This window comes from Tamandua tetradactyla, chromosome 3, assembly GCF_023851605.1.
Source record: "Tamandua tetradactyla isolate mTamTet1 chromosome 3, mTamTet1.pri, whole genome shotgun sequence".
Lineage (NCBI taxonomy): Eukaryota > Metazoa > Chordata > Mammalia > Pilosa > Myrmecophagidae > Tamandua > Tamandua tetradactyla.
In genome coordinates this window covers 131997489-132011010 of record NC_135329.1, presented here as the reverse complement: position 1 = coordinate 132011010, position 13522 = coordinate 131997489, and the positions used below count along the sequence as shown (strand labels likewise).

General features: G+C 32.6%; 1 protein-coding gene across 8 annotated transcripts in view; it reads right to left on the bottom strand.

Annotated features, from left to right (window-relative positions):
• Window positions 1-13522, bottom strand: part of TANK (TRAF family member associated NFKB activator) — a 119400-nt gene that overhangs the window by 32424 nt on the left and 73454 nt on the right. For 6 of the 8 annotated variants that reach the window (XM_077153994.1, XM_077153998.1, XM_077153993.1 and 3 more), the window contains exons 3-4: window positions 6268-6379; window positions 5061-5179 (exon numbers count right to left, since the gene is read on the bottom strand). The exons of 1 other annotated variant lie outside the window; for it this stretch is intronic. In XM_077153994.1, coding sequence (XP_077010109.1) covers window positions 5061-5179; window positions 6268-6379 — 231 coding nt within the window. The remainder of the gene's footprint in view (window positions 1-5060; window positions 5180-6267; window positions 6380-13522) is intronic. One more of the 8 variants, XM_077154000.1, reaches the window with a different exon arrangement.

The following is a 13522-nucleotide window of genomic DNA, read 5'->3' as shown; positions in this document are numbered from 1 at the left end:
CACCCTCCACACTTTTGATCTTTGGAACAATTTTCTGCACATCGCAATTCCATAATGCTTGTGATGCTTTTAAAATACTTCTACAAAATCTTTGATACTTCTAAAGGAGTTCTAAGCAAGCCAGAGCATACTTGCCTTCCCCCAAATGCTATTGTTTTCTTATTTTTCAACATTCCAAGCTGTAAACCTATAACCTCCCAATCTCAGACTCAAGGACTTACGCAGAAGAGGTGGTAGAAAGATTGTAAGACTGGTGGGAATAGGGCGGATTGTAACACAAATAATATTTTTGTATTTTCCAATATCCCCCAGCCCTTCCAACATTGTCAGCAATAATACACATTCCTACATGTACTCTCTCAACTCTGAAAATATCACAAATTTATCCCTCAACCTCCCTTTAAGATTAAAGGAATTTAACTCTTGGTGGGGGAGGGGGGCGGTGGCAGGGGATTGAAGCAGGATAAAATACAATAACTTGAAGTTCCTGGCTTCCTATTCAGCTTTGAAAGAGTTAACAGGCAATTCCAAGTCCCTTGTTTCTTATCTAGCTCCAAAGAAACCAATCCAGAGCTGCAAACTTCCGGACCAAAAATTTCTCTAAAGCTCCCAAACCTTCCCAAACCATGAAACCTCCCCAGATCATAAAAGCTTGTAAAACTCTGGGACCAAAGCAAACTCTTAGTTAATAATAGGAAGCATAGGGTCAAAGAGATTGCTAACCATTTGCCCAAAGACGAATTTTAATATGTGACAACTACGAATTCTGCTAGCTAGCTCCTCCTAGAACAAAGAGGACACCTAGTATTCAAAGGTTACTATGGAAATCTGCTACCAACAAAACTTCCCTATAACATAAAACAACCTGGCGCATTCCACTCAATGTGTGTTCCTTCTTTGGGCACTTCTGTGTCAACTTCTCTAGTGTGTACTCCCAATTTTAATAAACTTCTGTTTTAATAAATTTTATTATTTATGTCTAGAGAAAAAAATCTTTGCTACTTCTAATGAACAGAATAAAGTGGAAGTGAAAATGTGAGAGTTGAGAGACTTGATCATAAAAAGCACTGTGGCTTCCTCCTTGCTCTTTCTCTTGAATTTCTTGTGTTGAAAAAAAAGTTATCTGCCATGATAAGAGGAAAGGTCCATGTGATGCCCCTTGTAACAGTCATGTGAGTGAGCCATCCTGGAAGTGAATTCTCCAATCCTAGTCAAGCCTTCAGATGACTGCTTGCCCTTGTCCACACATCTTGACTTCAAACACATGAGAAACAGATTCTGAGCCAGAACCACTCAGCTAAGCAGCTCCAGAATTCATCACCCAGAAAAACTGATAATAAATATTTGTTTTAAGTCATTAAGTTCTAGTTTAAGTTTGGAGTAATCTGTTATGCAATAGCTAACTAATACAATGCCCTTTCTCCAAATCCTATCTGATCAAGAAAGATTATGTAAACAATAGTGGTGGGTGGAAACGAGATAAAACTGTTTTTCCATTAAACCGAGTACGTCTTTCCTAACTCAAAACTAGACATAAAAGTACTAATGGGTCATCCAGTGATAGACGCTCTGTTGTCTTGACCTCTCTATGTACTCATAGAAGTCAAAGGACTAGCGGATGCTGTTTGTAGGATTGGTACAAACAGCAGCTCAACTACAGATTTCATGTTTCCCAAGTAAAATTTTCTAAAAGGGCCTTTTTCCCCTCATATTTCTCTTTTCTCTACTGTAGTCTTTTCAAGGACAGACAGTCATTCTTTGCCATAAAGTCCATGGGTATTTCCTTCTCAAATATCCTAACAATACAAAATCCTAAACAAAGCAAACAGTCTAAAAGAAAACAAACCCTGAAACCACTCACCAAACAGAGGGAGGAAAGGACTGTGGGTGCTTAGTAGCAGCTTTCTTCTGTTACTAGCATTTCCATGATAATTCATTACAGTGGCTAGGCCAATGACTCGAAATATGAGAAATACATATTTTTGAAAAGACTAACAATATTAAAGTACATTGAAAATAGAAAAAAATGAATCATACCACCATCTTAGCCATTTTTTGCATACTGCCCTCTAGTTTTGTCCATGTGGATGCATATGTTTATAAAATAGCAACAACAACAATAGTTTTTTCATTTTTGGAAAAAAACCTAATATAACCAAATCAATGAAAGGTCTTTAGGAAAAGATTTTATCTGTATTAACTAAAAGTGAATTTAATTATAAGTATGTAAGTACAGACAGACAAACAAATATGACAATGGAAAAGATTTTATTGCTTGTTTGGTTTTTTTTTTTAATTAGGCCTTATCTTCTATACTGAATATATAGCTAGCTCTCAAATATTCAACAAATCTATTTCTTTAGTTTATATCTTCTCTGCTTCTGACTCTCTTATGCATTGTTCATTAGCACTTTGACTAGAGGTATATAAAGGAAGAATAGACAGCTGAAATACAAGAAAGCTAATTTTGATTTTTATTAAATGGCTATAATCTAAAATAACGAGTTAATGAGTCACTAAATGTGTGTATCACATAAACCTTTGACCTATTAGTAAAGATGATTATGAGAACTGACTGAAGTTAGTTTAATTATTTACTCAGAACTTTATATTTAATTCTTGTATTGTCTTCCATAAATGTAGGAATAATTGATGTAACACTATTAATTTTTTGGAAATAAGCCATCTCTGACATGATTTCTGATACTTGCATTTAATTTCAGCCCAGGTATCCAGATTTTATAACAAAATAAAAGACACAAAATTAAAACAAATATAATTTTAAAAAAAGGTATATGGAAGGTCTCCCTTTGAAAACTTATTCTAACTAAAAAATAAGGTCTAAAACTTTCATAAATAACCAAATTACTCAAATACAAAATAAACTAAATTATTAGTATAATTTAGAGCCTTTTTGTTCTAACCAAGACAGTTATTTTCAAAAATACCTTCCATTTATTTTGAAATGGAAATATTCAATTATCTTCAAACATGTTAGTTATAACTGAGATAAACATAAGAATTTTATTAAAAATTAATGGTAAGAAAAAAAAAATTAATGGTGAGGGTGGGCCAAGGTGGCTCAGCAGGCAGAGTTCTCACCTGCCATGCCAGAGACCCGGGTTCGATTCCCAGAGCCTGCCCATGCCAAAAAAAAAAAAAAAGAGAGAGAGAAAAAAAAGAAAGAAAAATGAATGGTAAATAATGGCATTTAGAAGTCTCTGTTATAGGAAAACAGACTGTAAATATTATTTACTTAAGGACTAAGTTTATGAGAAAGCATCTTATAGTAATTCAATGATTTTATCATGTACTATTAAGAGGACCAATCACAAAATGATATTTCAAAAAGTCAGAATCATTGTGTCTGAATATTTCATCAGCAAAATAGGCCTGAAAATATGCTAATGCCATGGTTTGCTGAGTTTATTTATCAGTGTATATATATATATATATATATATATATATATATATATTTTTTTTTTTTTTTACATGGGCAGGCACCGGGAATTGAACCTGGGTCCTCTGGCATGGCAGGCAAGCATCCTTGCCTGCTGAGCCACCGTGGCCCGCCCAGTATATATTTTTTATATGAATGGAAATTGGGTTGGGAGTACAGGAAGGTGAAGAGAATGGAATGATTTAAAGTTTTTAAAAATTGATTTTAAATGAAAAAAATATGGAATGAGAGACAGAGAATTTTTCATTTAAAATTTTTTATTGAAAATAGCTTGAAATTCAATTTTCAGATTTTATGTTAAATAATAAATTCTTAGTATAAAAACATAAGAAAGTCATAGTTGTGGAATCAGTAACCAAATAACACTGACAAGCAAAGCTGAAATCTTTCACTTAATTTTAGAAAGAAACCAATACATCATTCTTGCTTTAACTGGTTTTGCTGATGTTATGAGCCCTTATTTGTTAGAATATTTTATTTTATTCAAAACATGCATTGTCCCACTAAAACTCCACTCATCACATTTAAAAAATTCTTTTTTAAACTTACCCACCACCCTAATTTAACAAGTGTTACACTTTGTCATATTTGCTTCAAATCTTGTTTTCTTTAAAGAAATAAAAGTTACAGACAAAATTGAAGCATCCTTCATTTCTCTTCCAGATATACCTCTCCCCTTAGTCTTCATTCTCTCCACTCCAGAGGGGATAATTTTTTATAAAAAAAAAAGTGTATTCTCTTCCTATTCATATATTTATACTTTCACTACATATATATGTTTTCATAAACATCAATGTACCATACTATGTATATTTTAAATATTTATATAAATCATTCCCATTTTGTAATTTCCATTTTATACTCAACATTATTTTTGAGACCTATTCATACTGATAAATATTTAGTTTATTGTAATTTTTGTAAAGTGTTTCATTAAAAAGATGTGCAATTTTGTTTCTGATAGATATTTAGGTTGTTTCTAACCAATGTAGCGTGAATATCCTTGTATATGTTTCTTTGCAGATAAGGACTATGCCTTATATTGTATCAAGGAATTGTATACAATACTTATATTGTATATCGTATCAAGGAAGACATTCACTTAAGCTAGTTAGGTGTATTTTGTTTTACTAAGAACAATCCAAAAAAAAAAAACCACTAGAATCCTATTGTCTAATCTAGACTCATCTAAATCTTTACTGCCCACCTTACTTTAATCTTTTATTTTTGTTAAATGCTTGTGATATAGAAAAGAGAACACTAGGAAATATGAAACTTAAGCCTTTACTTCACTTGGAAATAGTGCTTCTATTTAAAAGAAACATGTAGGTCATATATCATACATATAGACCTTCTGTTTACAATTCCAGTGGTAGACCCACCTCAGGAAAATAAAATGAACAAGTTGTGTTATCATTTGACGATTGTTTTTTGCAAAAGCAATTTAAGGGTTGTAAAGAACCTTCACCATTTTCTCTGTGCCCCCTTTCCCGCTACCCACCTAAATTGTGATAGATTACTGGTTAAATAATACAGGAAGTATATGGAAATTGATTTTCATTTCTTATTTCTTTTATAATAAACCCACAGTGCAGTCTACCTTTGATTGTTTTTCTCTTGGTATTCCTGATTTCACTTTATCACACGGCTGATCGAAAGTCAAATGATTCTTCCTTAATTCACTGTCTTCAAGCAGAGGAACATAGCCATAACTATTATCTGCAAAACAAAAACTTTTGGACATCAGTAAGAAACTCTTATTTTTGGTACCACCTGAAAAAGTGAAAAGAATGCAAACCAAAACCAAAATTTTAAAGACGAGATCTTAAACCACGAGTTTTAAAAAAAATTTTTTTAGGTAATAGTTATTTTGACACGTTTCCGTTCAGATTTTTTTCATTCCTATTAAAACATACAAAACCCCTACTCTTCCAAAGTATGTATAAAATATATACAACTTAAAAAACTAAAAGTATACTCTGTGCATCTTACTGTCAACAATAATAATTAAACTTTCACAAGTATGCATTTCTTGTTTAAAGTAAGTATTCACGTAATGACTCCATGTTTATTGCAGGAAAATTAGAAAACGCAGACATGACAAAAAGAATAAAAAATAAAATCTACCTACAATTTGTATCACCAGTGTGATTTACTACTGTTAACATGGTTTATAGTCTATCAGAGTTTTCTTTTCTTATGAATATAAATTCTCATAAGAATTTTGTGTGTATAGAAATAAACAGTATTTAGAGTTCTGTGTCCTGCTTTGCTCACTTTGCTATACTTCATTAACTTATTTCACATTAGTAAGTTAAAATTTATAATAATCACTTCTTGGTTACATAGGTGTTCATTATAGAGATAACTAATTTAATTTGTGGACATTTGTTCTAGTATTTCGTTATTAAAAATAAACATTAATAAAAATAAAAGTAAACAATAAAAATAAATCTTTGCATATATATCTTTGAGTATTTGAAAAATGTTTTCTTATATATTCTGATAAATTCTTAGGACTTGAATTTTTGGTTCAAACAGCACAGACAATTAAGCTTTTGATACTTACAGGCAAACTGCCATGTAGAGTTTTAACAACTTTGAGTTCCATCACACAGATTAAGTAAATGCCCATTTTCCCATAGCCTAGAAGCATTAATTTCTTAAATAAATATAATATGCAACTGTACCATCATTTTTAAAATATCAGAACTAATGATAAGCTATGGCGGAATACAACAGCAAAACCTGACTTCTACCTTTCTTCAAGGAGTTCAAGAAATACATAAAAATTAACATGAACATACCTCGACTGGAATTCACAAGAAGTAACTGTGATTTTAGCTTGTCAATAATAGTTTGTTGAAGTGACAGCTGTTCCTGTTGCTCACGTATTCTCTGCTCATAGTTCTCAGTCTGCTGACATACAAACCAGTTAGCCTGATATTTACTGACAGACATGTACACACATTTACTGTCCATTAATTATAAATAGCAATGGATTGCTCATATTGCCAATTTTCAGGTATTAAGTACTGGTGTTAAAAACTAGCTCTAGATTGATTCTTAAAGAAGACTGTGTATATATATATATATATACAGCTTTTACAATGTGACTGTGTGATTATCAAAACCTTGTTTCTGATGCTCCTTTTATCCAGGGTATGGTTAAATGAGTTAAAAAAAAAAAGGATAAAAACACACAAATAATAGGGGGAGGGTAAAAACTGGGTAGATTGAAATATTGTGGGTCAATAAGAGGGAGGGGTAACAGGCATGAGATGTATGAGTTTTCTTTTTTTTCCATTTTATTTCTTTTTCTGGAGTCATGCAAATGTTCTAAAAGTGATCATGGTGAAGAATACACAACTATGTGAGGATATTGTGAGTCACTGATTGTATAATATGGTTGGACTGGATGTGTGTAGATACTGTTCAACAAAAATATTTAAAAAAAAAACTGGCTCTAGAAATGTTTTTGTTATCATTACAAACATTGGAGGTTTAAAACACAGCAACTCCAAATTTTAAAAAATAATTTTAATTAAAGAAATTTCAGTCAAGAGTTCAATGCATGGTTTCTTGAACAAAAAGGAAAGCATGACTGATAAAACTAATACTAAATTGAAGGCTTTTCATTAAAAAACCCATTAACATAAAACAAAACTAAAATCTCACATTTTTTAAATAACCCCATTCCTGAATTTATTTTTAGGTACAAAAAGACAAAATGGAATGAATACAATTAAAATAATACGAAAACCAGAGAGACAAATAAAGTCATAAAATTATATTGACTCGAAACTTCTTTTCTAAAGTTAAATTTTAAGAAGTAAGCAAAACAACTTGGCTAATTTTTAGTGTTTATTTTAAATACCATAACTTCTCCTGTATTTTTAATCCACTAATCTTGTTACTTTATTTCAATGGATGTGAGAACTGTGCACTGAAAAAAGACATAAATTTGCATTAGGGAATACAGATGTTGCCAATCTTCAAGCACATTTGAAAATGCTGCATTATATTACCAAATTAATATAAAATCCTTAGAAAGTTACCAAAAAATAAAAAATTTATCAATTTTTATAACTGGAGGAACAAATAAAGAAAGAATAGATTGTAAATTCCTTGAAATATGGAAGGAGGTCCTAACAATCCCTGAATGTCTTTCAGTAGGCAGTAAGTATGTGATTTTGAATTGAATCTTAAAGTTCAAAACTAGTGAAGCTCTAATATTTTCAGACAATATTACCTAAATTATATGCCTAATTTCTTTTATAAATTACACAGTTGCTCCTAGATTCCCCAATAAAATGATCTTAAGAAATTAAAGCAAAATACCCTATGCTCCCCAAATAAAAGGTCATTCTATAAGAATTATTTTAAACATGAATAACTGACAAAGGAAATAAGCAATCCAAATGGTATGTCATCGTTATATTATCTAATGTAGTCTTAGATAATTTGGCATCCCCATAGAACTTCGCATAAGAACTTATACATACATGCTTTTTGAAAAAAAGTTAAAGGAAATAAAAAATCCAAGTAAATTTTATTAACACACAAATGAATCTCAAGTCCACCTGGACTAATGAGTCTCAGAACTGAATCTTAGATGCCAAATTTAGTCTAGGGCCAGCCTTCCTAGGACAAGACATCTTATTCCTACATAAACTCAAACCCAAACCCATTGAGTTGGTACAATGACTGATAGAAGGATTCAAGGAATCAACAGAAAATTCTTAATACCTTAAATTGACCTGGGCTACAAAAAGCCCCAGCACTGAGGAATCAGCAAACATTTTTCTATCTATTTCTGAGTACTAAGAACTTTAGAACTTTTCATAAACAACAACCAGGAGTTAACTATTCTTTCATTATATTTTGATATATACATACTTCTGTCCAGAAACAGTATAAGAAATTTAGCAAGTTGAAGACAGGCTCAGAATAAACTTCTAAGCTATTAAAGTCTCAGTTCTCCATGCTGTATGTTTTTTTTCACCTTAATGCAAAAATTAAACGACAATATATTTTCTTTTAGAATTAACTCAGAATGCTTCTGTCAGTTAATTTTCATATTTTTTGTTCCTGGCTTAAACACATGCTTTAGCACATCTGCATATAACATACAATAAACAAACAATACTAAAAATACACTCACTAGCTGGGAAATCAATAGTTTCATGGCTATTTCAAGCTGAAATGTTTGACTGTTTTTAAAACTATTATTATAAAGCTCAAGCAAATTCTGTAAAACTGTAAAAGAGAGAACATAGAAGTACAGCAGGGAAAATAAAGCAATGGTTCATGTTCTCCTGCTGCACTTACTACATATTTACATTACAGCCATTATAGTATTCTAGTCTAGTTGTCCGTATTTGATTTCCTTCTGTAGACTATAAATTCCTCAAGGATAGAAACTACTTTTTCCTGGTATTTCCAGAGTATAGCTGAGTGCCTGGAACATACTGTGATGTTCACAAAATCTGTGTTGAATAAATAAATAAAGTTGCTAAAGAAATGTCAGAGAAATAGATAAGCCTTCAGAAGTAATCCAAGGGAATGTATTATATTCCTACTTGGAAAAAAAAAAAGACCAAGGTGAGTGGGCACATTAGACAAAGGGAAATCAAGTTTGAGAAAACGGATGCAAAGGACAGGCAGTCTCGAAATTTTTAGGGGGGGAAAAGGAAGCTTACACTGTCAGAAAAAAAGGAAGTAATTTGAGAAGGAAAAATATTGTATTTAGAAAGAGTATGAAGATTCTGACCACAAGGCTATGCGAGGGAAAGTCCAAAAGAAGGCATAATATCAAACTGGGAATTCAATGTATTTATAATGTTTGGAAACTCAATGAAACCAAAATGCTTTTTTCCCCTTTTTATTAAATGCTTTTGTCCACTGAGCAGATTTGAATAAACTATTAAGAAATCAGACAACAGTTACACTCTCGTAGTATTTTTAAAAACAATATAAAATTACAAAGCAAGTACATTCCAGCACTGTCAAAGACCCCACAAAACAGAAAAATCACTAACAACTAAATTGAAAATGTACAACAGCAATGTCTTGTCAACACTTCTGTACAGAGCACAGACATGACAGCTAAAACAGACAGAAGAGAAGATGCTTTTGACAGCCAGTGTGTGTGAATGATTCTTTGAGTCAGATGGCAGCAACAAGTTACCAACTAGGAGATCTGCATGACAACTAACCATCCATCTGTATCAAACACCATCTGGCCAAGATGACTCTGGCTTCTGTGTATTTGACACTCCTTCCAATTCCAATGACTAGCAAAACAAGTGGTCGGCCAGCAAATAAAGAGGTAAACAGGTACTTAGACACTTGTGCATTAATAATTTACTTTGCATTCTTTCTTAGTGTTCAAAAGAAAAACTTAAAAACAATGGTGATCAAATATAGTACACATCTCAAATTTATTAAAAGTAGCTGTCCATACAAATTTTCAACTACCATAAATAAGGCAAAAAGCTTATCTTAATAACTACTTCTTTATTCAAGGCAAAATTTCAATCTTTCATCTTCAAAATGAAGGCAGCATATTTCCTATAATTTGGACACACATCTGCTTAAGTTTCATGAGCTTGATAAATCATATATTAGTACAGAGCTCCATACACTGATTTTTCCCTATTGCCAACACTGAAAATTCTCATTTTTCATTTTTTCCAAGGCACAATGCCTTATTTCCTTCTTAAGAAAAAAAAAGTTCTTCAAGTGTCCTTAAGTCATATATAATAGTCTGAATAGGTCCAACATTATTTCTTTTCATCCTCAAGAACTAGTCTCAATATTTTGAAAAAACAAAACAAAACAAAACACCATTGCTTTCCTTCACATGACTTAAGAATAGGAATTTAGGCGGGCCGCGGTGGCTCAGCGGGCAAAAGTGCTTGCCTGCTATGCCGGAGGACCTCGGTTCGATTCCCGGCCCCAGCCCATGTAACAAAAACGGAGAAACAGAATACAATAAAACAAGAAAATGTTTAAAAATGTTTCCCTTTCTTCCTTCCTTCCTTCCTTCTATCCTTCCTTCCTTCTCTCTGTCTTTAAAAAAAAAAAAAAAAAAAAAAAAGAATAGGAATTTAATAAATGGTGAATAGAGTAAAAAAAGTAAAGAAATTGTCTCAATTTAAAAACCTTTCAAACTGCTCCAAGATTAACAAAGAGAATGAGAGCTTTATTGAAAGGATTTGCTTGGTTACCATGAATGCTCTCAATAGGGAGCTCTACAGTTCACAAAGAAAAGATAATTAAATATTAATTACCCTATTACATAGCACTTTAGACACAAACTAATTAATTGTGTCATCTTGACACTTTTGTAAGCTAAGCACTGACTTCAATTTTAAGCAAAAACAAAAACAACAACAAAAAAAGGAGAACGTATAGAATGAGTAATTCAGAGACCCTGGCTTACACATAAATCATTCAACAACCATTCTCTGCCCAATGGGTTACAATGCTTTTCTCCTCCCTCCCTGCTCCCCAAGATTTATTTGGATTTGACACATCAGATTATTAATCTATCTACTTATTAGATAGATCTAATTATTAGATGACAGTGCTGCCACTGATTTCTCAGCATTCCAAGTGGTAAACTATGACAAACTATTTTTGTTTTATAATCCTGTGCTTTGGTCCTGATTAATTTAAGATTATTTAATTAACTGCACCTTTTTGAGCCTTGGTTTCTTTCCCTTTGAAATGAAAATAATATTTACCTAAAGGATTAAAGGAGACAGCATATATAAAATATTTGGCACACAATAAGCCCTTTGCAAATGTTAGTTCCTTTCCTTTAACAATAAGCAAGGTATCTACATAATATCTATCACCATGCATGTTATACATACATCTATCAACAAATACACTCATTACCACTGATCATAGGCAAACTGTTACCAGACTTACCACACAACCACCCCACACTCTAAGCCAGTTCACGCAGTCTTTCTTCTAGTTCACTGCAATCTAGGACTCAGAAGTTTCTCTGTGAGGAATCAATATGGTACCATAACTGAACAAAAAAAAAATTCTGTCAAGTAAAAAAAACCTTGGTTGTTCAAAGTTTACGAAGAGACAAAAAGCACTCAAAAGTGATTTAGAACAATTAATAGCTGTTAAAAATTACAAAAGTAGCATGCTTGTTGCAAAAATGCAAGAAACAACAAAAACTACCATTACTTCCACAAAACCACAAAACCCAGATATGTACAGAGTAAAAAGTGAGTCTCCTCCTTTACTTTGCCTTCCAACTCCTCCTCATGGGTAACTATTAACATTTTTGTATGTACCCTTTCAGAACTTCTTTGTCCATATGTGTCTATGTGTCTTTAAAAAATGAGAATAGTTCTACAACCAATTTTTTCAATTCAACACATTATCATATGAGCATTGAACTGTTTACTACGTGCACCATGCTTAGTTTTCTTTATCTCATTTATTCCTTACACCAACCACCTGAGATTATTTCCCACATGTCATAGGTCTCATTTATTCCTTACACCAACCACCTGAGATTATTTCCCACATTTCATACATAAAGAAACGTGGCACAAAGAGGTACAAAGTAACCTGCCCAGAGTTTTCAAGTAGATAGAAAAGCTGGGAGCCGAATGCAGGTTTGTCTAATCACAAAGCCCAGGCTCCAAATTAACCACTATGCCAGACTGTGTAAGACACCTAATTATACCAGGGCCCTCTATCTGCTATGTACTCTCTCACCATGCAATCTCATCCATGCCAGTGGCTGGTTATCTGCCTGGGACTCGCTCTCAAATTTTCTCCTTCTAGCCCAGAACTCTCTTCTGAGCTTTGGATCTATACAACTAACAGGGGAGGAATTTCAAATTCCATGTATCCAAAACTGATGATGTCCTCCCTTCATTACCATTCCACCTCAAATCACCTTTCCCTGGAATTTGGTTCTTTGTTAATATTAAGTCCTCGGTATATGGTACCATTATGAATCTATAAACCTGCAATTATCCCTGACTTTTATTTGTTCTTCTATAGCCAATTCATTATGAACTATTGATTTTAATTTGAAATCTCTCTTCAATTTATCTACATTTTCATCTTCAATGCAGTCGTCATAGTTCAAGCCAGCATCATCTTATTAAACTACAAAAACAGCCTAACTGCACTTCTTAAATCAGCCAATTCATTCTCTACATTATCAACATTGTATTCTTTACAAAATGCAAATCTAGTAATATCATCCCATTATTTCCTTCTGCCCTTCCCTTCAAAACATTTTTAAATGGCTTCCTACTGTCCTTAGAATAGCCCATAATCCTTAATACAGCCTCTAAATCCCTATGTAGTCTGGCCTCTACCTCTTCATATTCCACTGTTTTTCTTATTCTGGGTGGGTACATTGGTCTACTTTTAGTTCTTTTGGGCCACTAGGTGTTTATAACACAGGTCCTTGTTCCTGGAAAGCACCTCAACACCACCCTTTCAAATATCACTTCAAAGATTGTCTTCTTCAATCTCCCCAATGAGATCAAATTCCCAACAGATATTCTAATAGCAGTGTGCTTTTCTTCATATTTATCAGAATTTGAAACTTGATATTTGTGAGACTGTTTGATTAATCTCTGCTTTATCAGACTGCCATCATTCCATGAGTTAGGGAGCACATAAATTTGCTTATCATTGTAGATTCAGCCCTGTACTTGGTACTATCCATGATACATAGTAGGTGTTCAATACATATTTGAAAACATCCTCTACTAACATATATCTTAACACATCTGTCTGAAAACTTTGACAGGACATATTTCTGTTAAGTAAAAGAATATAAACACTTTAAATTCTGATAGTTGGGAAATAAATCTATGGCAAAGGGTAACAAAGACTTCAGTTTTACTTACACTGCACAAGAGAAGATATATGTGTTAATAATTGACGGAGTGGTGTGGTATATGGGAATGCTGGCTTTTTAATGTGATTTTTCTGTAAACCTGTAACTACTTAATTAAAAATACTAAATAAAAAACATTTCATAAGCTTTTAGAGATAACACAA